Source organism: Monodon monoceros, unplaced genomic scaffold (assembly GCF_005190385.1).
Source record: "Monodon monoceros isolate NGI ecotype Baffin Bay Population unplaced genomic scaffold, NGI_Narwhal_1 Super_Scaffold_18, whole genome shotgun sequence".
In the NCBI taxonomy this organism is placed as follows: domain Eukaryota; kingdom Metazoa; phylum Chordata; class Mammalia; order Artiodactyla; family Monodontidae; genus Monodon; species Monodon monoceros.
In genome coordinates, this window is record NW_021703774.1 from 147,652,928 (window position 1) to 147,679,729 (window position 26,802).

The 26,802-nt window shown below is 59.8% G+C and overlaps 1 protein-coding gene across 1 annotated transcript; it reads right to left on the reverse strand.

Annotated features, from left to right (window-relative positions):
* Positions 1–1,532: 1,532 nt before the first annotated feature.
* FOXO6 (forkhead box O6) lies at positions 1,533–22,078 on the reverse strand. The gene is made up of 2 exons (XM_029226841.1): positions 21,400–22,078; positions 1,533–3,072 (listed from the first exon to the last, which is right to left on the reverse strand). The coding sequence occupies exons 1-2, from the start codon at positions 21,811–21,813 to the stop codon at positions 1,807–1,809; spliced, it is 1,680 nt and encodes a 559-aa protein (XP_029082674.1). The 5' UTR covers positions 21,814–22,078; the 3' UTR covers positions 1,533–1,806.
* Between the last annotated feature and the right edge of the window lie 4,724 nt (positions 22,079–26,802).

Sequence of the window (26,802 nt, forward strand, 5' to 3'; positions counted from 1 at the left end):
TCAAGCCCAGGATGGGTGCAGCTGTCTCATTCATTCCCACAACAGCCCCCTGCTTCCTCCATTCTTTACATCTCTGATCTAAAATCGCCCATTTACTCATCTCTGTCCCCCTCGAGCCTCAAAATTCCTTGAGAGCAGAGGTTGTGCCTCTGTTGCTCTCCATGGTAGCCCCAGTGCTTGGTATAAGACCTGGCACATAGCAGGTGCTCACTAAATTTTCCATGGATGAATGAATGGTTGCAGGACCTGTGCTGCCAGTTTACATATGTTTTCTCATTTACTGCTCACAAGAAACCCATGCAATAGGTGTAATAGCCTGTGGTCTAGACCAGGAAAGCAAGGTGGAGGCTGAAAACTTGCCCAAGGTCACACAGCTGGAAAAAGCAGGGAATAAATTCAAACAGAAGTTTGTGTGCCTTCAAAGGCCTCCTTTCCACCATCGCTGCCTGCCTTCCTAAGCCATTTTCCCTCTCTGACCGTTTTCTCATCTGTACAACGGGAACAAAAATTATACCTAATACAGGACCTGGCATGAACACGTTCTCAGTTAATATCTGTGCCTTCTCTCCCAACTCTGAAGCTTATTCAGGACAGAATATCCCCAGGCCAGAAACTTCCTGCATGCACATGTTCACAGAAACAGGTGCAGAGCTCCACACAGGCACATCTCCAGCATCCAAAACTCAGTAGGCGCTTAACCAGTGCGTTGAGCAGACAGACATCAGTGAATGCTGACACAGACTCAGACACAAAGCCACAATGGGCTCGGGCACGGGGACCCCCGCCTCCATGATCCCTACCAATTATCCTCTTCCTCCGCAGCTCCCCCTACTAGCCCAAGGCGCGAGAAATATTTAAAACAATTTTATTCATGAAAATATGCTGTACAATGCACTCTACACGGCCTCGACACGGCACACACGCACACGCACACGCTGACGGCACGGCCACGGTACACTGCCTACGATATGCGCCGGGGACGCCGCGCCCACAGACCGCCCCGACCGGACACTTATAAATATGGGAGAGAGGAGCCAGGACTGGCACGGAGAAAGGGGTGTCGGGTTGCGGGGGTGGATCCGGAGCTGAGGCCCACTGGGGAGGCTGAGACCAGTACTGGGGTATGGGGACGGGCGGAAAGGGAGAGGGACTTCCACCTGGGAGGGGAGAAAGTGAGGCGGGCAAGGATGGGTGGGCGGGGCTGACCTGTGGGGCTGGAGGGTGGGCGGGGCTGAACTGTGGGGCTGGAGGTCGGAGAGTGGTTTAGGGCCGGAGGACAGCTCAAGGTGAACAGCCAATAGGTAGGTGTGAGTGTGTTTCCGGGAGGGGTTCCTGGCTTGGGGTGGGTGAGGCTAAAACCAGTGGGAACGTGTCAATTGGGAATCAGATTCGACTTTGGGGTGGGCGATTCGTCACGCGGGGGCCCCGCAAAGGAAACTGAAGATTCGGAGACGCCCCCCCACCCCGCCCCGCCTCCCGGTTGGCTTCCCAGACTAGCACGGCCCACCTCATTCCTCCCTACTCCCACCCAGCCCGGAATCCAACCTCCACTCCCAGGCTTCCCGCCCTTGGGAGTAGGGGGAGCGGGTCTCAGGAGTCTGGGCAAGAATGGCAGGGTGCCCCAGCCCCTCCCTACCACTTCCCTCAGGGGTCAGCTTCCGAGGGATGTCTCTAGCTGGGATGGGGCTGCCTCCTGGATCCCCTCCGTGGAGCGGGAATGGAAGTGGGGACCCGGGGATCAGGATGGGAAGACAGAGGCCCCTGGGGGGGGGCGGGGCAGGGCACCGAGGGCGCGGGAGGCGGCCCTCAGCCCGGCACCCAGCTCTGGTTGGGGGGCGGGGCCCCAGCCAGGCCGGGCGGCGGCGGCGGCAGGGCCGAGTCGAAGTTGAAGTCCATTTCGTCGCTGTCCATGAAGTCGTTGAGGATGATGGACTCGACGTCGCACTCGAGGCTCCCGCTGAACATGTCGAGGTCCAGGTCGGCCGGGAAGCGGTCGGGCGCGGCACCCAGCGGCCCTGCGGCGGCGGCCGCGTACGGCCCCGGCAGCGCGTCCAGCAGGAGGCCGCCGGGGGGGCCCCCGAAGACGGCCGCGTGGCCCGGCGGCGCCACTCCCGCCGCGCCCGCCTCGCCGGGCAGCGTCATAAGGCTGATGGGGTGGGCTAAGGCACTGCGCGAGGGCGCCGGCGGCGCGTACGGGGCCACCCCCTTGCCCGGGTAGGCGGTGGCCGCGCCCGCCAGTGCCAGCTCCCCGGGCGCGCCCAGCACCGGGCCGGCCCTGGGCGCGGGTGGCGGTGGCGGCAGCAGCGCGGGCAGCGCCCCCGGGCGGTAGGGCGCGGCGGCCGGCGTAAAGCTGGCCTGCTTGTTCTCCTGGATGGTCTGCATGGGCAGGCGGCGCAGCGCGCCCAGCGCCGGCGGCCCGAAGCCCCCGCCCCCGCCGTAGGCACTGCCCTTGCAGCCGCCGAAATAGGCGGGCGTCCCGGCGCGGGCCCGCGGCCCGTAGGCATCCTGCGAGCCGTCCAGCAGCGCCTCGGGCAGCCCCGCCCCGCCGCCGCCGTGCAGGCCCAGCGGGCCCCCGAGCTCGGCCAGGCGGGTCAGCTCCCCCGGGCAGCGCGCACCCAGCGCGGGCGACAACGCGCTCGCCGGGCTCGGGTACATGAGCGGCGACGACGGCGCCAGGGCCTCCAGGGCCTCGTCGTCCTCCAGTTCGGCCGCTTCCCCGAGCAGGGGTCTCCCGCCGCCGCGGAAGTCGGCCCACGCCTCGTAGTCGTCGCTGGCGTGCGAGGCCGGGCTCGTGGCCCACTTAGCCGCGGCAGGCACGGGTCCCGGGGCTGGCGCGCCCTGGGGACTGTCGTCGGGGCTTCGCTCCGGTGCCTGCAGCTGCTTCTTCTTGCTGGCCTTGCCCTTAATGCGCAAGAACTTGGCCCCGTTGTCCATGGACACGGCCCTGCGCCGCGGGGTCTTGCCCGTCTTTCCGCCCTCAGGGTTCAGCATCCACCAGGAGCTCTTGCCTGTGCCCTCGTTCTGCACGCGGATGAACCGGGTGTGCAGAGACAGGTTGTGCCGGATGGAGTTCTGTGGCCAGAGACAAGGATAGGGGTGGGGGAGTGGGAAGTGAGGGGGTAATTGATGGGAAGAGGAGTGGGAGAAAATAGGGAAGTGAGGGGGTAATTGATGGGAAGAGGAGTGGGAGAAAATAGAGAAGTGAGAGTATAAGAGAACGGGAGAGGAGCCAAAAGGCGGAGGGGGAGGAAATAGGGAAGATGAAAGGGTAAAGGGAAGAAGGGGGGAACAGGTGTAAGTACCAGGTCGGACAAACTCAGACTATCCATCCTCTACCCCAGACCCGCCCCATCCTTCCCGCTCCCCTGCCCCACACAGGCACTGTCTGTAGGGTGAGGCCAGAGCTTTGGGTCTAGCCTTTCCAGGGAGGCAACTGCTAAGGGACCTGCAGCGGGGGAGCAAAGACACCCCCCACCCCCAACTCAGCCAAGCCCCGCCCGGGGCTAGCCAGGCTGCCAGGGCCCCCTAGCAGATTATGTAAGGGCTCATGCCGCTGCGGCTCATTTGTCCGCTCCCCACCACCCTGCCAGCCTGGCATGGCGCCAGGAGCCCGAAAACCCAGGGCTCCAGAAATCCATCTCGCGGTGACTGATTAAGCCCTGTTTAGAACTAATTGCTCTTTCGTGTGTGGGGAGAATAAATTACCTGCTTTAATTTCGTGTCTTTAAAATGCAACTGCAGGTAGAGAAGACTGTTAACCCTTTGCTGGGAGGGCCTGACCAGGGAAAGCAGAATAGGCTGGGTGTCCCCAAGGTGGGTAGAGGCCCAGACTTTCCCCCAACTTCTCTGAGCTTCTGTGAACTCCACAGAGGCCTTGGATCCCAGCAAGCCCCTCAAAGCACATCCACTGGCCATGAAGACCCCAGACCCCGCCTCTGCTCACTGCCCACCTTCAGGTCAGCCCAGGTCCCCTCTGGGCTGCAGCCCTCCCTCCCCTCCCCTCCCCACCCACCTGATGCAGAGTAGCTCTGCCCTCAAAGCCCCTTCCTGGTGGAACCTTCACAAAATCTCCACAAAGCACGTGGCATCAGGCCCATTTACAGACAAGAAGACCGAGGCTCAGAGAGGTGAAGTGGCTTGCCCAAGGCCACAGAGCCCTTCGGCTGCCCCTGGTCCTTCCCTGGGCTTCACCTTAGGCACACCTACACATATCCTCTTCTAAATTTCTGTTGGGCCCCATATCACTGCCTGCGTTTGCCAGGCCTGTCCTGGGGACAGAGGAAGGCTGGGGAGTCCACAGCTCCACTGACCTGGCTCCCCACAAGAACCTGGAGGAGTAGAACTTCTGCAGGGCCTACCATGCCCCACCTCTGAGGCCTCCCTGCTGGTGGCCTGGGCCTCCTGGCTCAGGTTCTGCTGTGGAAACAGCAGGGGTTTGGGTATCTGCAGGGCTGGGCAGGATGCCTGGCTCTTTTCAGCCACCTAGCTATGGGACCATGGCTATTGACTCAATCTCTAGGAGCCCATGCCTCAGTGAGCTCCTCTGAAAAAAATGGGCGACATCCAGTAACCACCTCAGAAGGCTGTTAGATCATTACCTGAGATAACGTGTGTGGGTGTTTGGTGAACACACCAGGTGCCCATAAATGCTGGTTAAATCCCTCACTCTGGCCAGAAGACCTCACTTCTTAGATCACTCCATAGACCCGCTCTGTCTCTACAATCCTTAGTATCAGGCCCTGAGTGTAACTGCGCTGGGCCCGAACAACTCTGGGGAGCTGGCATTACCCCATCTCATGTACCAGGGAATGGAGACCAGAGGCGTGATGTAACTTGCCCTCGGTCCCACAGGCGGCAATGCCAGGTACCACTCCAGATCTGCCCGGCATACGGACCTGCTCTCATCCGCCCAGCTCCAGAACCTCTGATCCGCGAGGGCTCTCCCTCCTGCCTCCTTTCCGCCTGTCTCCAGAAGGAGGGGTACTCCCTGCTTCCCAGGGCACCCTCCCACCCCTCACCCCCAGTTCCACGTACTCACCTGACTCTTCAGGGCCCCAGGCTCCCTATCTCTAGCACGTTCTGGTCTTGGGAGATAACAGCTAGGGCTTCAAGGCCCGTCCCAGCATAGTCCTGCCTGGCTTCTCCTGGGGCCCTGAGAGGAGGGGAGCTGGACCCCCAGGGAGTGGTGCCCCCTGGAGTAGAAAGCCCCTCTCCTGCTCCCACCCCTGCACCTGGCTCCCCAGCCCCTTCCCAACACCTGTGTTGGTTGGGGGGGGGGCCTCAGTTCTCCTCCCCTGGGGGATTATCTGCCTTACCAGAGGCTCCACCTCCCAGCTTCTCCAGCTGGAGGTCAGTCAGGCTACACCTCTTTATCAGTGTCACCATGTGCCAGCCTGGTTCTGAGTGCTTGGGGGTGGGGGGAGGAGGAAGGACACCGCCAAGTACGGGCACCTCCTGAGTACCTGCCAGGTCAGCCCTGAGTACTGGAAGTACTGATAGAATACATTCTATCAGTCTCCATACCATGCAGGGATTGTGAGCCCTATTCAAGATGAGGCGAGTGAGGCTCAGAGAGGTTAAGTAAGTTGAAAAGATCACACAGTTTAAGTGGCAGAGCCAGGCATTGATTTCAGGTTAGTCTCGTTCTGAGTCTAAAGGACCTCACGTTCCACCACGGCAGAGAGAACAAGTCAGAGAACTTCCAAAGAATCTTAGGAAACCAGTCCTCCATTTCTTCTGAAAATTTCCATGACGTAACCAACCCTAGAAGCTGGCAGTATGGGAAGCTGGGGGCATGTTACAAGGTCAAAATTCCTACAAGTCTTGTGCTTCCTTTGTAGAATTCAAAGGAATCTTGCACTGTACTCCATAATACTTCCAAATTTTCTGAATATCAATAAAAATGTTTTAGATTACCACCAAGAACACATGTTCCAGGCCTATGAAGGTCTGCATCCTTCCCCGCTCTGTTCCCTGCCCAGCCAGGTACCCCTGAGCCCCAGCCCAAAACCACAGCTGGTCGGACCCAGAGAGAAAAAAGGACTTGCCCCAGTTCACCCAGGGATTCGAGCCCAGGCCTCCTGACCCCCAGCTTGGTGGCCCTCCTTCCCCGGCAAGCCTGACCTGGGGCCAGTCCCTCCTCCTCTCTGGGCCTGTTTCCCTCCCCATAAATTGATGAGATGGGCCACTGGATTCTAGGCACCTTTTCAGTCTGACAATAAAAAGTTCTTGGAATCATTCAGTCCAGAGGTTTTCAAACTTTTGTTTTTTTTTTAAAGTAGTGGAACCTTTTTAGTGAATGGAATCTAATGCAAAACTTGAGTGTTCAACACTCAGGCCATCGGAGGTGGGGCAGGGGTACCTGGAGCCCTGTCTGCTCGGCACCCTCCCTTGGCACTCTCACTGAAAACGAGGCCCTTGGGGAGGGATTCTGCAGGCCAGATGGATGGGGCAGTTGAGGCCTAGAAAGGTGCTGTGCCTTGCCCAGGGTTACCCAAGGAGGTGGCCCAGAGCCGGGCGAGGACTTAGGCCTTGGACTGCTGAGCCAGGCTCTTCACCAGGTGTGCGCCAGGGCTGTGCCCCAGGAGGCAAGGCCAGGCCCTGCAGCCCATTCTGGCTACTCAGGTCCCAGCCACCTGGTACCCATCAGAGCTCCCGGCCAAGATCCAGTGGCAAGCGCCGATCACATCTCGCCCACAAGGCCTCCTGGGAGGCCAGAGGCCACGGAGGAGGTGAGGGAGACGCCTCTACCAGGCAGCAGTAACCAGGGCTCCCTCTCAGAGTCACCTAGCAACCCGCCACCACAGCTACGGCCCCGGCATGCCCCGGTTCCCCTGGTGCGCAAGCTGGGCCCGGCTTCTGGGGCCTCACACCTCCCACACCTCCATGCAGGCCTGGGGCAGGTTCCCAGGGGAGATGGGACCTCCCTGACTCAGTGCCTCAGAGACCATCAAGGGGCAGAGGGAAGGGACAGTAGGTTACATCCCATGCCCATCCTACTCTCCCTCAGAACCTGGGCGAGAGGCCAGCCCCCTGGGGCCTCAGGCACCAGGGAGAAGAGGCTGGTACAGGACAAAGAGCACGGGATTCCAGTCTTGGCTTCAACACCCACAAACAATGGAGCAAAAGATGCTTTGAACCTCCATTTCCTCAAACAGCTACCTGCTTGCACCCTGTTTCCCTCCAGGCAGCAGCTGGAGGGATCCTGTAAATAACGTGGACCACATCCAGTCCTGCCCAGAGCACTCTGATGCCCCTATCTCACTCAGAGTAAAGAACAAAGGCCTTGCCGTAGCCCACAAGCCCTTCCATGACCTCCCAGGCTCCTGCCCTGACCCTGTCCTGCTGCCAGGAACCTGCTGGGCACCATCCCACCTTGGGGCCTCGGTCGCAGGGGCAACACTGTTCACCCAGATACTCACATCCATCTCTCATCTCCTTCAAGTCTCTGTTCAGATGTCACCTATGTGAGAAGCCCCATCCCGCCCACTTTCTTAACAAGTGCTTCTCTGCCTTGCCATTTCTTGGCCCCCTTAGCCTGCTCTGAATTTTTCTAAAGCAATTAGCACTTTATAAGTACCATATAATTTCTTTATATTGTGTTTATTATTTATTGTCTGGTTTCCCTTATATTAGAAAATAAGTTCCATGAGGGATTTTTGTCCCCACTTTTCTTCTTGTAACCGGACCCCATGTGTTTGGTATACGCTAGGCATTTCATAAATTTTTGCTGAATGAAGGAGAGACAGAAAAGGGGGGGAACATTGTATGGCAGGGAGAATTAATGAGACTGTCAGAGTGGCTGGCACACGATAGGGGCTTCTCCAAACTGGGCTGAGAGAGGGGAATACAGGACAGAATGGGAGGCAAGCATGGGGCGGAGAAAGGCAGGAGCGGTCGGAGCCACAGAAGGAAGCGCAGAGAGGAGGAGGGGCTTCTGTGCAAGGGGAAGAAGGGCTCCCAGGGTGAACAAGGCGGCTGCCCACCCCAAGCCCCACCTGCTCGCTCCTGCTCCCCAGATAGACTTGGGGAACCCAAGGCTTGCTGTGGCCAAGCTCTCTCACAGCCTGGACCACGTGGGCCAGAAGACGCTGCAGCAGCCCCCGTGGGAACAGAATAACCTCGCCCTTGCTGACGGTGCCTCCCTCGTGGACAGGGTCTGAGCCATTTGGTAGTGGCACCTCATCTATCCAAGAGGACACCCTCATCTATTCCCAGGACACCCTTCGCCCACGAGCGGTAATGCATTCATCTGACAGCACAACCCCATTTATCCAGCACACCAGTCCCATTTATCCAGCAAGTACAACCTCATTCGCTAACAGCACTCCATTCACCTGACGGGCCCCCTCATTTATCCAGCAGGACACCCTCATTTATCCTCCAAGTCGGAGGCTCTCCTTCCTCCTGTGGTGTGGCTGCGTTCTCTGATGGTGCAACCCGACTGATCCAGCGGGACACCATCTCTTCTACAAGTACACTTCATCCCCTGATAGTACAACCTCATTTATCTCATAATGCAGCCTCACCTTGCCTCCAAGTACCACCTCACTCCCTGACAGTACACCTCGTTTATCTTCCAGCACAACCTCATTTCTCCTCCCAGCATAGTTTCATTCCCTGATAGCTCAAGCTCATCCAATCTTACTTCTCCAGCCAGAGCCCACCAGATCTCAGGGCTGAAGAGTAGGGGCAAAGAGGGGGAGTTTGGAGAGAGAAGAAGGGTCCCACCATTTGCTGTCCCCTGCCTAGAGAGGGCTGCATGGCACGATGACTATATCCAATCTCCCCAGGCCCTAAAGAGCCCATGGACTTTGAGTTCTAGGTTGCTCGGCCCAGCCAGCCCTCGACCATTGCCCCACCTCCCATTTGGTCCCCTCTAGAGCTAAAGAGGGCCCACGGGATGGATTTCCTTCAGCTCTCCAACAGGGAAAAAACCCACCTGATTCGATTTGTAGCGTTTGCTGATTTCTGTGGCATGGATACTCCCATCGTAGCCAATTTTAAGCTGGCAGCATGATGTCATTGAGTGCAGAACTGGGAAGAAGTGTGCATGATCAGCTCTCACGAGCCAGTGCAAGCCAGCTCTCGCACACCACTGGCCCGTGCTCAAATACCGAGGCAGGAGAAGGGCACCACCTACGATGTGCCAGACCTAAGCTAGAGTCTCTAGATACGTTTCTTCTTTGAATCCTAAAAACCATGCAAACCGTGAGTAGGTAATGCTATTTTACAAAGTGGGGTGGGGGGGAGAACTGAGGCTCAGGTGGGTTAAATGACTCCTGAGGCCATGAAGCTGCGAAGTGATGGAGCCAGGTCTGGGTCTCGGGGCTGTTGGATTCCAAAGCTAAGGCTCTTCCTACCCACACCGCCAATGGGGCGGGGAACACTGCCCTGCTGCCCACCTCAGAGGCCATCCCTGCCCTGGTTCTCAAGCCCAATCTTCCTGGCTTTCATCAGAGACAGGAGACTCAAGTCTTGTGCTCCCCACCCACAAGCCCCATGCTATTGCTACCTCCTGGCCTCTGGCACCAAGGGGATTCCAGGACCCTCCCAGTTCAGTCCTGGGTCTTGCATCCAAAACCAGGTATGGATTCCTCTCCAGGTTCTATCGCTGTCCAAGGTTCAGCCCGGCCCCTGCCTCAGGAAGCTGACCCCAACTATCCAGTGGGGATGGTGATCCAGCTCCACCCTCTAGTGCCTTCCTGAGCAGAGATCACCTCTGGGGTGCATGAGTGCTCTGATCCCCTCCATGACTCCCATTTCCTTTCTCCCCGCTTCCTTCCCTCCTTTCCTGCATAAAGAAGGGTTAAGGGCTAGAGTTGGAATCCCAACTTCATCCATGTGACCTTGGGCCTCCCCCGTAAAAGAGGGTGACTATTGCAACGTCCGTGGGGGAGGGAGCGTGGCTGGGAACTGGATGAGATCCCACATGTCAAGAGTCTTCCTGACTCCCTGTCTCAGCCCCAGGCACAGCTGTCGTACAACACCCCACCCGCTCTGGCCCAGGAACACACCTGACTCAGAGAGAGCAACAGACTCTGGGGGAGGGTGGCCAGCGCCGGGGCGGGGGGTGGGGGGGAGAGGGTCACTGGCTCTGCTGCCTGGAGTACTCAGTCCAGACAGCATTCCTGGCAGAAGGGGTGACCTGGATGACCTCAGGGCCCTGAGGCCACATGCAAACCCTTGGTACTAGGGTGTGTAGTGAAGGACGGGTAGAAGGGCAGGTGGGGGCATCAGAGCCACAGGTGTTGACAGGTGAATGGGCTTGGGGTCAGCAGTGGAACAGAAGTGAGCAGCCAGGGGCCAGGAGGAACCAAATGTCCAAAGCAAGGCGTGAGGTCAAGGGACGGGCCCTGGCGTCCCCCACCCCTGCCCCCGCAGAGACAACAGAACCCACACACCCAGCCTGGACAGTACACAGATCAGCAGCAGAAGTCCCAGCTCGCCCCTACTCAAAAGCCCATGGCTCCTCATGCCGCCAGCGCTTGCGTCCAACTCCAGACTGACATTCAAGGGCCCTCTGGTGCTCTCCAGCTTCATTACCTCCATTCCCTTAAACCCATCTGGGACTCCAGCCACCCTGGATGTCTCACACCTCCATGCCTTCACACACTCTGTTCCCTGTGCCCTTCCCTCGCTCTCTGCTCAAGTGGTTCCTGCCGCTCCATCAGGGCTAGCTGTGCAGCATTTTCCTAGCCCGCTCTGCAAGCCCCAAAGATAGCTGCTCCTCCCTTCAGTGCCACTGCAAAAATCTACCTGCACGCTGGAGTATAACTCTAGGTGAGTCTGCCTCCCCACTTGAACTCTGTGGGGCAGTCCTTGGCTCACAGCAAGTCAACACATAGGTTGGAACTCTCAGCAGCCATGAACCACTCAGGCCGGGCAACTCTGTGTCGTTTCTGTTCAACAAGACCTCAGGCCGGAGCTCCAGGCCTTGCCTCCTCCCTCCCGGTTTCCCCTCCGGTTCCTGCCGCCTCTGCCACCTCCCTACTTCTCCCCTGGCTTCTCAGGAGACTTCAGCAGAGTGAGAAAGGAAAGAAACTACCATTTGCTGAGCTTTCGGTGCACTGTGCTGGCACTCAACAATTAAAATCTATCTGTAACAAACCTCTGAGCTGGTTTATTACCCTGACTTTACAGATGAGAAACTGAGGCTTCACGAGACAACTGACCTGCCCAGGTGGGTAAGTGTTGAGGCAGGAATTCACACCCAGGGCCCTTGCTCTTCCTCCTACCCTGAGAGGCCTCTAGGGAGGAGCCTAGGCCAGACAGAAGCTCCCCTGGGGAGGGGGTGCCAGGAGCTGTCCACACTGGCTCAGCAACCTCTCCACAGACTCTTCCCTCCCTCTTCCAGGACTAAAGGGGATCCCTAAATGCCAGGCCATTCAGGCCTCTCCCAGCCTCTCCTCATCGGAGCCTCCTCCCTCCCTCTGCCGGCAGCACATCCAACACCCCTGCCCCCGGCCCTGGGAGCAGCTGCGGTGACCTCACCCAGTCCTGCCCCGGGCCTGGCTCTGGGGAGGGCTCAGCAGCTGTGCCCCAGCCCTACAGGCTGGCTCCTGGGCGGGGGGGAAGGGGGGGGGAAGAGTGGGCATGGTGCCAAGAGGACCATCTGCTCTCCCAGGGGCATGGCCACCCGCATAGACACTGCCCTCGTCCCCAGGGGCCGCCCTTGGCCCTCTGTCCCCATGCCAAGGGGCTCCAGGAGCTCGGGGCAGCCCACCCAGACCGGGGCACCAGCCCTCATCTGCCATCTGTCTTCCTCTTGGAGCCCGAGAGGCCCTTGCAGGGCATGTTGGAGCACGAATGTCCGCTGAAAAATGAACAAGTGCTCAGGGTAAGCTCTGGGGGCAGAGGCCAGAGGCCAGGGCTGGGTGCGCTGAGCACTGCCTGCCCCAGCACCAGCCCTGCCGAGCCAGGAGCAGGTGACCCCCTAGGGGCTTGGGGGGGGCGGGCCTCCATCCACTCAGAGCTGCTCGGCTGACAGGTGCCTCTGGCTGAGGGCAAGCCCCTTCCCCCACGGCCCCAGCTCAGGTTACAAAAGAAGGCAAGGCCAGCCGAGGACAGGGGGAGGGGACTGGAGGGGTGGAGGAGGCATCACAACTTCCCAGAGTGTTGGGGGAGGTGAACTCGGATCCCGAGATGAGACTGAGGGCCAGAGAGGGAAGGAGCATGCCCAAGGTCACAAAGCCCGCCAGTGGGCAAAGAGGAGCCAGCGTCCAGGGGCAGGCAGCCCCGGATTCGAGGGTGACCTTGAGTAAATCACTGGCCTCGTCTGTAAAAATACAGTGCCTAAAACCTGCCTGCTTGCTTCCCAAGGCCATGGGGAAGGCTCTGTAGGCTAGAGAGCAGTGGTTGGACCTAAGGGCAGGATGAAGCTTGGACGTCCTGATCTTCTGACACCCCAGGGACAGAACGGGAGGGACTAGAAGAAGAAATCCTACCCCTGACCCCAAACACATACACAAGTCAGTGTCTCTCAGGGGCCAGGGCCCAGGACCCCTACCCTACACAGCACATGTGGAGGTATCTCCTTTCCTTCCCCAGAGCAATGAATACCAATAATGGTATTTGCTAAGATGTCACTGGGGACTTTACATGTAACTCTCCTTACATGCAATTCTCACAACAAATCTTGGACATAAGTCTTATTATTATCCCACTTTGCAGAGGGGGAAACTGAAGCTAGGTTGCCCAAGGCCACACAGAGGGTAAGTGGCAGAACTAGGACTGCTCCTCCCTGCTTGCCTCCAGACTCCTACCCACACCACTCTGTCTTACCTCTGAGATCCTCAAGGCACCAAAGGGTGCTGCTTGGCACCTCAGGCATCTTGGAATCTTGGGGCCTCCACCCTCTCTCAGGCTCACCTTCTCCCCTGGACCCCAGTATTGGGCCCACATTGGGCACCTGAGCCAGTCTCTCCCCCCACCCCAACCCTCCATACCATCCTTTCTGCCCATGGCATTCCTCATCCCCCACAGCTTGGAGTGCCAGCTCCTTGGTGTGGCATTCAAGGCCATTCGCCATCCAGCCCCTGCTTGCTTCCCCAGCCTCAAGTCCTGCTGGGCTCCGGTTAACACAGCCAGACCCTGTGGGGCTCCTAAAGAGTCCTGAGGGTTTGACTCCTTTGCCTGGTTCTCCCCCCTCACCTCCAAATTCCCATAGCTCATTATCTGGCCCTCCATCATGACCCTGGGTAGTTTTTATCCTCGTCTTATCTCCCCAGCTGGACCTGCAGGCATTTCGAGGGCGGGGAGCCAGTCCGGTTCCTCTGAGCAGTGCTGCACACTGGGTGCCCAGTGGGTGTAGGCCTGGATTAAAGTGAGTAGAGGAAGCAGCCATCAGCCCTGAGGCCTGCAGATGGAGGGGGGCGGACAATGTCAGCTCCCTCCCTCTGGGAGCTCTGGATTTGAGAAAGGGTACCAGGGATCCCAGAGCCACTCCCGAGGCTGGAAGCCCCAGGGCCAAGCTCTAAGGGAACTCAGAGAGACAGTGCTAGGGCTGGGGGGCAGGGGGGTAGCGGCCAGCCTGGACTGGCCTGGCCAGAGCACTCAGTTACGGAGGAGTAGCCCAGGGGAGTTTCATTTCTGTCCCTTCCAGTGGGATACTGTGAGAGCCACTCTGTTTCTCTCAGCCTCACTTTCCTCACCTGCAAACTGGGGATAGTAGCAGTACCAGCTTCACGGTTTGCGGTGAAAATTAAACGGAAGCACACCTCACATGGCATGTGGTTGTCCCATCCTGAGCTGGAAGAGCTCTGTGTGGCTGAGGCAAGGGTCAGAAGACCGCTGGGGTGAGTGATGTGGCCGTACAGGTTGACTGGGGCCAGGTAGCCAAGGCCTGGAGTGGCACGCTGCAGCCCCAGGACTGGATCCTGTAAGACCGGCACCGCGCTGTACACATGGTCTCGCCCCCCCCATCAGACAGGGGGCTAGCAGAGAGCAGGGGCTGCGACTTTCCACTTCCCTGTGGGCCAGCGCCAGAGGCCTGCTGAGTACGTGACGTTTCCCCTCCCTCCGGCAGCCAAAGGCTCTCAGTGGCAGAGCGCATCAGACACGGAGGGCGGGCGAATGTATTGTGGTGTTTCAGTCCCTTGGAGCTGACTGCATGGGGCTCAGTTCCCTGGAGGACCAGAAAAAGAGTGAGGAGGAGAGATGTGGGCTCAATCTGGGCAGCCTGTTTAGAGAAGAAGGTGGTCCACCCTGGGAGCGGAAGACGGGAGGGGGACTTCCCTGGAGGTCCAGTGGTTAAGAGTCCATGCTTCCACTGCAGGGGTTGCGGGTTCAGTCCCTGGTTGGGGAACTAAGATTCCGCAAGCAGAAGCAGAGGAAGCTACCATCTAAGGCATCGGTTCAGAATCCGACCCGTCATCAGACAGACCTGTTAAAATATAGATTCCAAAGCCCACCCACTGACAGTCTGATACAGAGGAACTGAGACAGGGGCTGCAGACTGCACTACCTAAAAGCTTCTAGGTGACTCTGATAATCAGCCAGCTCTGCCAACAACTAAGGATTTAAGGCAGATTCTCAGAAAGACACACTGGGTTCCAGAATCACCTGGGAGGTAGGATTTTGTTCAAACTACCCAAGCACCCGCCTAGTTTCTGAGGGGTGTCCCCAGGGTTCAATCCATGAGAGTCGATAGCAGCCTTGGTGAACATGTAACAATGGCAGTGGTTTGGGTTGAGAACTCCAGTGTCAGGTATAAAGATGGCAGTGTGAAGGTTGCCTGGGATCAGAGGCAGCAGGGAAAGTGGGAGGGAGGGCAGGGCCTGGACAAGGCCAGCAGAGGGCCCAGGGGTCCAAACAGAGCAGTTTGGGCTTGGTTGGCTCCCAGGGGAACTGAGGAGCCCTGGAGGGCTCTGGAGCTAGCATGAGTGAGCCCTGGGGCAGGAGGGCTGGCTGGGGTGTGGGCTGATACTACACTGGCATTGGAAGATGGCAAAACATGGAGGAAACAGGTCTGCATCTAAATCTAGGCTCAGCCTCGTCTCAGCTATGCTACCTTGGCCAAGTGACTTCATCTTTCTGAGCCTCCATTTCCTCAACTGCAAAATGGGGCTATTAACACATACCTGGCAGGACGCAGGGAGGATGATATGAGAGGATTTATGTGAAGTGCCCAACTGACTGCCTAGCATCCAGGCGTTAATCCCCTGAATTCTCGTTCCCCTTCCCAAAAGAGGCATCCCCCTTAGAGACCAGAAAGGCTTCTCTGCAAAGAGGGAGGCCCGGGGGGGGGGAGGGGGGGGGGGGGGGGGAGGGTGTGGGAGGCCCATCCCCCACACGCCACCTGGCCCCCCTCCCACCTCCACATATGGGTTGGGGGGTGGGGAGAGGCAGCAGACAGCCAAACCCTCCCAAACAGGAGTTGGTTTCCATGGTAACCAGGATGCCAGGAGGAAGGGGGGCGCTCCAGATCCAGCTGTCCCCCTGAGCGCCCTACCAGGGCCCCAGAGCCTCTGCTAATGCCCACCTAACACCCTGCACCCCCCATCTGCCTGCTCTGGTAGCCAGCTGGGACTGCCAGGAGCACTCCCTTCACTGTGCCCTGAGTTTGTCTGCCACCTGGGTACTGCCAGGGGCAGGGTAGGCAGCCCCAAGCAGGAGTTCCCAGTTTGAGTCCATCCACACCTGTACTCACGTACTTCCACCCATGATAAGTCCCATTAGGTACTCTATGCTCTCAGTCCCAACTAACCCCTCATGGCTCCTAGAACCAGAGGGTTTGTCAGTCACAGCCCCGAAAGGGCCACAGACTGAGTGAGTTACGGCCCTTTGGACACAGATGAGAGCACTGCGGACCAGAAGGGGAGAGAGCTTTGCTCCAGCTCACACACGCTAGATCAGGGTCCCCTACAGGTGCTCTGCCCACCACTCACCAACTCCCGACTCCACAGCTCCAACAGACCCCAAAGGGCTGAACTAGGACACCCTGAGTGATGCTCCAGAGAGATGGGTCATTGCCAGGGAGAAGGAAGGAAGGCCTAACAACTTGAAGGTCTTGTCTAGCAACAGAATGGGCAGTCCCAGAGCTTGCGGGCTGCAGGTCCCTGGGAGTGTGTGAGAAAGGGATTGACCTGGGAAGGAGGCTTGGAAGCGGGTGATGGGCTCCACCTCTCTTGGAGATCCAAAGTCAGACTCGGGTGTGGAAGGAGTGGGCACCAATGTGTACCTGTTTCTCAGGTACCCACTCCCAAGTTGGGAGGCAGGCCACAGGCTGCAAATAGGAAAGGGGTGCTGAGGAGTCAGCCACAAGTTAAGGGAGACAGTGAGGTGAGGAGGGGGCTCCCCCTGCTATAGCTGGTGCACTCATATCCCAGAGGCTCACATCCACACACGCAGCCCACGACCACACCCTCACCCTTCACAAGACATAGAGAGACGGACTTCCATAGCCCCCAGGACCCCACGGAGTGGCCACCACCAGCTGCCACTCAAAGATGGGAGAAGGTGGGCTGCAAGAAACAAGCCTGCACCCTTTCCAAATCCCTCCTCTCCAGTCCCAATGGCACAGGAGGAAATGCTTGAGTTTGGGGGACAGGACGGGGTTCAGTTCCCAGGTCTGCCACTTCTTAGGGATGTGACCCTAAGACAAGTCACTTCACCACCTGGGAAACCGGGATGCTAACACCCACCTGGAAGGATGGAGGACAGGATTTGAGGGGATGTGGGCTTGGCTGGTGGGCGCCTGCTGCCCGGCGCTCTGAGCCCTTCCCCCTCTCTGGCAGAGCCCCTCCACTCCACTCAGTCCTGAGCTGGGTCCTCAGGGCGTGCAGAGAGGGGAGCCCCAAACTGCAGAAAGTGGCGGCTGGGGGGCGCTGAACTTTCGAACCCGCACACACCTCCCCCCTCAAGCGCCGTTCATTACCTTAACAGGAGTTAAAAATAACCGTCTCATCTCTTTAAATTAGTCTGTCTGCAATTACCGCCTGGCACGGCGCTGCCCGCCATCGTCCCGCTGGAGCGGCGCCAGGTGGCAGGCGGGGCCCTCACCCTGTCTGTCGGTCTGTCTGTCTGCCTCCAGGTCACCCCCTTCTCCCCGCAGAGGCGCAGCCACCCCAGGGGCCTCCCAGCGGCCCTGCCTCCCAAGCTCCCCAAGTTTCTAGGGAGGGGGCCGCCGGCGGGCCACGCGGCGGGCAGAGTGTGGGGCCTTCGGGGAGCAGAGGACTGGGGGGGGAGGGGCGCGGTGGCGAGGGAGGGGCGCCGGGAGGCCCGGGAAGCCGGAAGGGCCCGCCGCGCGCCAGCGCTCGTGGGTGGGTGTGAGCAGGTGGCCGTGGGAGTCTGCCGGGCGTGCCAGCAACTGTGCCAGGAGCGGCTGGCACGGGCTCGTGCCCAGGAGGCGGGCAGCTGCCAGCCCCCCGCTCGTGCAGCGCGGGGGGTGAGGACACCCCCCAACCCGGGCTCACACCGCCTCTTCCCGCACCTCCACCAGCCCTCGGGGCTGGGGATCCCCGGAGGACAAAGAAGAAGGAGGGAGCCCTGCTGGAACGGGCTGGGGGGAGGAGAGAAGGGGGAGCCCCTGCACGCACAACCACCGCTCAGTCGGGCTGTAGCAGGACCCTCCTCCCGGCCTCTCAGATCAGTCCCTCCCCTCTAGCCCCCACCCCACCTAGGACCTACTGGCCCGCCTGGGCCGGATGGGGGGGGCACCCCCCCTCCTGATCCCACCCCACAACAGCCAAGCTGCTCCAGGCACTGAGGAAGAAGGGAAATCCCCATCCACTGGGCTCCTCCCCCACCAGTCCCGTGGACAGGAATGGGAGGCACCCAGGCCTGGCCTGGGAGCTCCCAGGGGAGCTGGCAGCCTGGAAATACAAAAGCAGGCGGAATAACTCCAAGGGCGCTAAGTGGAAGGAGCACCAGGACGCAGAGCAGCCTGGAAGGCTTCCCGGAGGAGGCAGGTGGGGCTAGAGTGTCTGAGAGGAAGTAGGAGGCTCTACCTGGATGTGGGATATCCACACTTTTGGGACACTGGAGAGGGAGGGAGACTCCTGTCCAAGCCCTCGTCCCAGGCCTGGAGACCCTCTGCCCTGACGGCAACACTACCAGCCTCTCTGGTGGTGCTCCCAGCACTAAGCCAAGACTCTCTTAGGGCTTCAGCCTGTTGGGTGCCTTAGGCCTGCTGTTGATCTTGCCTCCTCCAATTCCTCTCTGCAACACCTCTGAACTATCTTCCCACATCACAGGTGGGACCACAGGGCAAAGGCCAAGCACAGGGCCCTCACTCGGCCTTTCCTACGCCACAGCCCTGCCATCCCACGCTCCTAGCCCTGCCTAGGAGCCCTTGGTTCCAGCCTGGCACACCCAACAGTCTCCCAAACCCAACATATGCAATTCCACCTCCTTGCCTTTGCGTACGCAGTCAATATCCCTTGGAAGACTTTCTCCCCAATTCTACCCCCCCCACCCACCCAGAGAAGACAGACCAGATCAAGTGCCATCTTCTCTGTGAGGGCTTGCCTGGCTCCCCAGGGGACCTGCCCCACTCTCCCCACACCCCTACTCCCACCCCCACTCCCCGGCCCCCAGTCCTGCCTGCAAGACAGAGGGCTTGCGTGTGGAACTGGCTGAGCCCTGATGCATCCTGAAAGCAGGTGCAACGCCTTCCCCTTCGGTCCCCCCACTCCATCTAACACAGGGTTCGGTACACTCCAGGGACTCAAGTGCAACACTTACGTGGGGGAGGGGAGGGAGGAAGGAACAATGGGGTCCCTGGCCCCAGCCCTGGCACCTGCGGTGTACCACAGGCTCTGCTAACCGGAGGGTGGCTGGGAGTTGGGAACGGCCCGCCACCAGGGCCCTGGAGGGACTGACTGGGAATGGGGGAACAGGCATTAGGAGGGACAGGAATGAGAGGGGAAGGAGGCTCCCTGGGGAACTGGATGGGGGGTGGGGTAGAAGGAGGACAGCCACTGAGGGGATGAGATGGGAAAGGCCAGGGGCCTCTCTGAACAGCCCTCCTCCAGTGCCTTGGGGGTCTCTGCCAGGGCCTAGGTCAGGAGCCCAAGGCTGAGGCTCCCTCACCAATGCCCTAGCCCAGGACAAGCATTCCTGAGCCCAGGCGCAGGGAGAACCAGTGTGTCCCCAGCAGCGTGGTGCAGTGGAAACTGCATCCAATGGGCAGGCGGGAGGCCTGGGCCATCATCCAGGGCCTGCCGCTCACTGATGACCTGAGAAGAGTCCCATTCCCTTCCAGGGCCTCAGTCTCACAGTCTGAGAAATGAACTCATGGGACTAAATTATCTCCAAGTACCTTCCCAATCACAGTCTAGGATTTAGATCTGCCCCTGTTTGAAAGCTGTCAGTGTCCCCCTCCCACATCCAGTGCCAGCAGGACACTATTCCAGAGGCTCTGGGTCCCTGGAGGGAGACACATCTGGACTGGAATCCAGTTTTCCCATCTACTGACTGTGTGACCTTGGGCAGTTCACTCCTCAGTGCCCAGCCCTATAAGTAGTGACAGTAAAACCCACCTCAGGGAGTGCAGAGAGCATTAAAGGAGACACCTGGCAGAGATGCCTGAAGGTGCCTGGCATGGGGCTTGGCCCTGAGACCCTCAGTGAACTGCAGTTCTCTCCCAGCTTCAAGCCTCATGTTCCCTCTTGCCATCTTCCCCATCATCCCTCACCCATCAAGCCCAGCTGGAGCTCTGCCTCCTGCAGGAAGCCCTCCTGGCTTATTCTGGCCCATAGTACCCTCCCTGGCCTCAGCACCCTCTTCACTATCCACGTATTTCTTCACTCTTTTATCAGACATGCACTGGTAGTTCCCAGTGCCAGGCTCTATGCTCGGTGCCGTGGGCACAGAGATTGTTCTGACACTGCCACTGTCTTCCAAAGCGGGTGGGGAAGGGAAATGAGACAGGACACAAAAGACTAAGACCTATGACAGGTAGGGAGAGGGCCAGAGAAAAGGGAGTCCTGAGCTAGCTAAAAAGGGTTAGGGAAGGCTTCCTGGAAGAGGCATCTGAACTCTGTGCCCTTGAGGACAGGGACTATCTACAGGGAGAAGTGAAGGGTGGGACAGTACATGCGAGGGAGGAGGGAGCAAAGCACAAGGGCAGGACCCATTTAGGAGGAACAAGTGTTCCGGAGGGGGCTGAGCCCAAGGGGACCGGAGAGAGGATGGAGAAGGAGACTCATGTGGGCCCCTCCAGCCTGTGTCCCCACCCAGTAGTGGCCACAGACAGACAGAGAAGCTGCCAGCGAAAAGCCTGAGAGCCATGGGCTCCCGGGGCAGAGCACCGTGGCCCCTACAGTGCAGCCCCTGGGCATCTTGAGCTGTCCATGTCCGCAAGCCTCCCCGCCTCCCCCAGCACACCTCCTTCCTCTGACCCTGCCTATAGGCACCACCAGCCAGAGCCCCTTCCCTCCATTCAGGCATGCCTCCCTCATAGAGACCCCCCTCTCCCACAGGGAGTCTCACAGCTCACAGGCCCTAGGCATGGCCCGACCCCCACCCCACCCCAGTCTCCTCGCCCTCAAAGGCATTGACTATCCCCCTGCCCCAACAAGTTGGCCAGGGGAGGGTCTGGAGGCCACAATCCCGTCAAGACCCTGTCGTCGCCCAAGATGGCTCCCCCCTTTCCATTGGTTGGTACTGAGGCCTCCCTGGGGTGCCCCTCCCCTCTCCCCCTCCCCCAAGTGCATCTGGGCTCAGAAAGCCAGGGAAGTGGAAGACAGCCTGGGGTGGTCATGGACAGATCCCCAGGTCTCAGTACCTTGCCCTCACACCAGCAGGGATCATCACCAGCCCACCACGCTGATCCAGGCAAGGGGGGCAGCAGCTGCCCCATGGAGAACTCAGATCTCAGGTCACCTGACCAGTTCCCCACCCTAGGCTGGCTGGTGCCCTAGAGTGAACTCCTGGCACCACAGAAAGAACTGTGGGCCTAGGGTCGCATTCCTCACCCTGGGGCCAGCTCCAGGGAGGGCAGTGGGAAAGATTTGGGAGGAAAGCAGCCACTGGCCTCAAGTCATTATTTCAGCTCTTCAAGGAGGGTGCCCTGGTGGAGAGGGTAAAACAAGAGTAACACAAAGCAAACTCGTGGGGTTAAGAGGGGGGTCCCCAATGTCTGAGGCCCGAGAATAGGTTCTTCTGCTATGCCCCCAAGGATGGGGTGAGGGTGTCCCTCGAGAGTGCCTCAAAGTGGCAGTCCCTTGTCACCCCACCAGACCTCCCACCTCGCATCCAGAGCATGCACACAGCTGCTCCCAGCACGCCCCCGCCTGTCTGCCGGCCGGCCCCACGCCCTGGGCACACACTCTGTGACTCCTGGGGGTGCCCCAGGGCCTCCCTCTAGACCGCCCGCCAGGAGCCCAGACGCATCTAGCAGCCCCTGGAAGCCCCAGCCGACGACTCCAGACCCCCTCCCCTGCCGGACGCCCCCACCTTCCAGCCGGCCGAGCTGTTGCTGTCGCCTTTATCCTTGAAGTAGGGCACGTAACGGACCATCCAGTCGTAGATCTGCGAGAGCGTGAGCCGCTTGTCCGGGGCGCTCTCGATGGCTTTGGTGATGAGGTCGGCGTAGGACAGGTTCCCCCACGCGTTCCGCCGGGAGCTCTTCGCTTTCCGCAGCGGTCCGACCTCCGCGCCCAGCGGCGGCGCTGGGGCCATCGGCGGGGCCGTGGCTCGGCGCTCCGGCCCGCAGTCCTCAGCGCCCTCGGCCACCCCTGAACCCAGCGCTCCGTCCTCGTCGCCGACCAAGTCTGGCTGCGGCAGGGGCCAGGTACACGAGCGCGGCCGGCTCTGCGGCGCGAAGTCCGGGTCCACGTCCACCTGATGCGCTCGCAGCTTCGCAGCCATGGTCCCGCCCGGCTCGGGCGAGGAGGGGAGGGGGACTCCTCGGATGGTGGGCGGGCGGCTCTGGGATTTGCGCGCCCCGGGGAGGCCCGCGGGAGGGGTCCCTGGCGGCGCCGGCTCAACCGCGGGGCGCCATGGGCCGGGTCGCGGAGACAGGGGGCTGGACGCGCTGGGAAGCCCGAAGGGAGGGAGAGATGGGGGCAGTGAGGGAGCGGCGGCCCCGGAGCCCAGCGGGCACACACCTCGCCCAGCCCCGCTTCTAGCACCTGCCGCCTGCCTGCGCCTGCAGCCACCACCGCCACCGTCTTTGCCGCCGCTCCCCCGGCGCCGGCCCCGCACGCGGGCCCTGCTCTCCCGGGACGGGGCCGGATTGCACCATGCCGGAGCCCGAGCCCGTGCCGGAGCCCGCGCCGCCGCCGCCCCGTGAATGCCGCCGCCGCCGCCGCCGCTCCGGCTCCAGCGCCAGCTCCCGCGCCTGCCGCGCTCAGCGCCGGCTGCACCTCGGATGGGCGGGGGACGGGGAGGGGGCGGGCCCGGCGCGGGAGAGGGCGGGGCGTGCCCGCCCGCGGCCGTGGAATCCTCGGCCGGCCGGGTGCCCCGCCCGCGGGCTGGAGGCGGGGGGGCGGGGCTCCCGGCCGAGGGCGACCCTGCCGCAGCCCCAGCACGCAACAGCGCCGCCTACGGAGCAGGGGAGGAGCGGCGGATGCGACCCCGCCCCCTACTTTGAGCTGGGGGAGGGGGCGCGGGAGCGAGGCCCGAGCGCTCTCATTGGTCCGCAGCAGGGCTGTCCCGCCCACGGACTCGGCTGGATCCCTCCCCGAAGCGCGTCAGCCGGTTATTGTTACAACCCGGGGTTTCCCGGGGCAACGGGGATGGGGCGGGGCTCAGAGCACTTGGCTCCGCCTTCTATTCCTGGGAGGAATGCCCCGCCCCTGTTTCTAGACACCCCCCCATCACCCCCACCCCCACCCCCAGCCCGCCCCGGTGTTTCCAAGTCTTCATTCCAGAAACCTGGTGGGGTGGATGATGGAGCTCTCCTCTTCTTTGTGCCCTGGGCTGGAGAAAGGGAGAGGGTCAAGAATACCTGTGTTCTGGGTCAGGCTTGGCCACAATTTTGGCTTCTCCACCTGCAAGTTGTTTTTCGTGGGCTTTCAGGGTGCCTGAAGTTTAACGTGTAGTAGAACCAACCTGGCGAGCTTGTTAAAACATATTGCTGTGCCCCAGTCTGGTTAAGTCTGGGTTGGGGCTTGAGACTCTGCATTTCTGAGAAGTTCCCAGGTGATGCACCCTGGACCACACTTTGCAAACCACTGTTTTAGAGTCTGTGGGAGGCTCTTGCAGGGGCTGTTGGAGCAAACACTTGCCCCAAATTTCATCCTGTTTGGGGAGAAGTTGCTCGTTCATTTAACAGTTATTTATTGAGCACCTTTGATGTACCAGGCACTGTTGGGGCTACTAAGGCAAGAGCAGCAGCAGAGACAGATGAGGTCCCTCCCTCATAGGCTAGCGGAGAACTCAGATGTAAGGCAGATCATCATACAGCCTCAGAAGGAAGAGGTCGGATGAGCAGTTGGGCAGCCCATTACCTCATCCCACAGGGCCCTAGGCTAGGTTTCCAGCCAACACTCCACCTGCCAGCCTTTGCTTGGTGCATCCCCTCTGCCTAAAACACCCTTTACCCTCCTCAAGGTCCTCCGAAGATTTTCCCATTCCTCAAAACTCAGCTCAACTTATCCCTGACACCTTCTTTAACCCAGCTCCCAGCACTTGCCCTTGTCCCTTGCTTGCCCAGACCACTGCTGCTCTGCCAGTAATATCTATGTCCCTTTAGCCCAATATTTCTCTTTTGCCAGTCAGGAAACTGAGGCCCAGAGTGGGCAGGTGTCTTGCCCAGATGGAATGGCCAGGACTAGAATCTAAGCTCACCAGCCAGTACCACATTCCTGGAGAGGTTGGAGACTGCAACTTGCAGAAAGTTCTCTGGGCAGTGGGAAGGCTGGTCCCAGGCCACAGGAGACACCCCTCTCTCAAAAATTCCTTCCTTTCAGCTTAGGTCCCAAGGAGTAGGGCCAAGGGTGAGGGTGCGGGCAGGGCTGGAGGGGCCCCTCCTCGCCGCCCCCCCCCAGGGTGGGAGCAGGTCCAGCTTGCAAATGCCTGGCGTGGCATCTGCCTGAGTCACATCCCGAAGGCAAGAGTGGGCATGGGAACCATTGGCTGTCCCCTTTCTGCTTACATATACACACACACCCTCCAGGTGGTTCTGTTTAGAGTCAGAAGGGCCCTGAAATCACTGCTGGACCCCCTCCCACAGTTCTCATATGCCCTCCCTGCCTGGGGAGCCCATGCTGAGGGCTGCCCCCTCAGGTACCCTGGAAGCCAGGCAGGCCTCCTGCTGGTCTTCAGCCCTGGCTTAGCCTGCTCTGTGAGACAGGGCCTGCTGGGGGCCATACCAGAGCTGGGAGGATCCTTAGCTGGGGGCCCTGGCACAGGCTGCCACTGCGGGGCTGGGAAGCCAGGTTGGCCGAGACGCCCTAGAGGCTGACTCAGGCTCTGCTCCGGCCCCTGCCCCTCCCAGTGTCCACAGCTGCTGCCTGGAATCTCTCTGGGACCCACACTGGCACACTCAGCCCCCGCTCCCCCCCTGCCGCACACACACACTCACACCTACCATGCACACCAACGCTCATTTTTCTCTACTCACAACTTGGTTCCTGCTCACATGTTCATTGTGAGGCTGTATAACATAGGGATTAAGTGTATGGACAAGTTCCTTAATTGCCCAAAGCCACTATTTCCTAATCTATAAACGAGCATCATCATAGCACGAGCTTCAGAGGCTATTTGAAGGATTCCGTAAAATCGTGAATGTCAGCACCAGGCTCAGAGTAAGTGCTCAATAATCCTAGCTGTTTTTATTACTGTTGGTGTAATATCTTCCCTCCCTATTTGTCCCAGGTCACACTGTCCCACCTGCTCTCACCACGCACGCACTGGTGTCCACTCACACACTCGGGCTCACTCGCATGCACACTTGCCTATGTCCCTTACACGTGTGTCCCAATTCTGCAGACCCTCAAGTTCCTGTGGTTCCAACCCCAGGGCCCTCCCGCTCCCCTTCCCTCCTCCACACTAGCTCTCAAGCTCCCAGTTACCCTCCCTACCACTCCCACATTCATTCCTGCTCACAGACAAGCCCCCACTTGCTCACCCTCGCTTTCCTCCCCCTTCCACACACAGGCACGTTTGCTTCTGCTCACACCTTCCCTTGTACTTAAACTCACTCACATTCCAATGCATACACACTCGCTCACTCACACACAGACACTTACACTTGGATCACAAAACCTGAGCACATACACCCGAACGATCCCAGGGCACGCCTCGGTACCTCAGTTGTCCATCCCTCCCAGTGACAAGCAGGCACTACCCACCTCTCCTGAGGCACACTGCCCTCGGCAGACCCCTTCCTGGGCCACGCACTGACCCCCCCAGCCCCGCAGGACTGTATCCTCCCGGCTGCTTCCCCTCCTCCAGTCTCAGCTCCCCAGCCCCTCCCAGCTCTCAGAATAGCCCCTGCCGCTGTCGCCACCGCCACCTCCACTGCTGCCACTGCTGAGCTGTCAGGGCCCGCCAGAGCCCGCTTCCCCAGCACGGTGCCAGCTGTCTCGGCTCACTCGGGGCAAGTGAGGACAGAGGACAGGCTTCTCTGAGGTCTGATGGGCGTAGCTGCTCTGCACCCCCAAGAACCCCCTTCCAGAACCCACCTGGAAGACAATCAGCTTTCGGGGGAGCCCACTGCCACTTGCCCAGCATTTTCCCAGTCCCCAAAGGACTTTGCCTGTGTCCCTTTTGGTCCTCAAAAGCCCAGAGAGGGCTGCCTCTCCTTCATGGCTGAGATAAGCCGAGGTCTGTGGGGAGGGGTTTGGTCAAGGCAGAGCAGTGAGTTGGGAGCAGAGCCAGACCAGGGCCAGCCATTCCTAGCCCCTCCTGGGGGACTTGAGGGGACCCTCCCCTAAACTGCACAGAGAGCAAGAACCACCCCCCTGCCCCCACCTGCCGGTACTGAGAGCAGAGCCTGGTTGACATTTGATGCCACAGTTGTCAGGAAAAGAGAACAGCACAGGGGTGATGTCTGGGGACGCCTCTGGAGGGGGAGGGGCTGGTGCCCAGCGGAGGCCTCCAGGAGTAGAAGGGGGAGCGTCTGCAGAAGCCAGAGGGGACATCAGGACAGCTGGGAGAGCCTCCAAGGCAGGCTCAGGCCTGGCCCAGGGACAGTGTCAGGGAGTGGGCGGGGCTGAGCTGAGGCTGCTGGCTGAGGGGGACAGTGCAGCCGAGGAGGGCACTGAGGCAAGGCCCGAGGCGCCTTCAACTGCCTTCACGGTCCAGGCCTGGGCCAGGGAGTCCTGCGGGCTCAGGGAGGCGGCTTAGACCTGTGGCTGCTCAGTGCCCAAAAGCATGGGGCCCAGGTCAAGAGGGCCTTGTGTCCCCCTGGGCCAGGAGTCTGTACCGCCACCGACAGTGGCAGAGAAGTAGTGCTGAAGTGAGCTACTCTTATAGGCCAAGCCTGTCCCATCCACCATCCCACTTAACGCTATATCCTTATCCCCCTAAGTTTTATTGAGCACTTGCTAAGTGCCAGCCCCTGCAGAGTAACTACCAGGCATGATACTCCTTGGGAGCAAGAACTCTACCCATCTTGTTCACTGCTGTGTCCCCAGGAGCCAAAGCGGGGGCTGACACAGAGACTTTCAATAAACATTTGTGGAATGGCAGGATAAACGCGTTGTATTCTCACAACCACCCAAGAGGCAGACGCTATTATTCCCATTTTCTAGATGAAGAAAGTGAGGCTCAGAGTAGGGAAGTGAGTAGCCTGCTTCCCTGAGACTCAAATTGGAGTCTGGGTTTGCTCCTTGCACAGCACTAGAGGTAGGGGAAAATGAGCTTCGGGGCAAATCACTTCCCTTCTCTGAGCCTCACTTTCCTCATCTG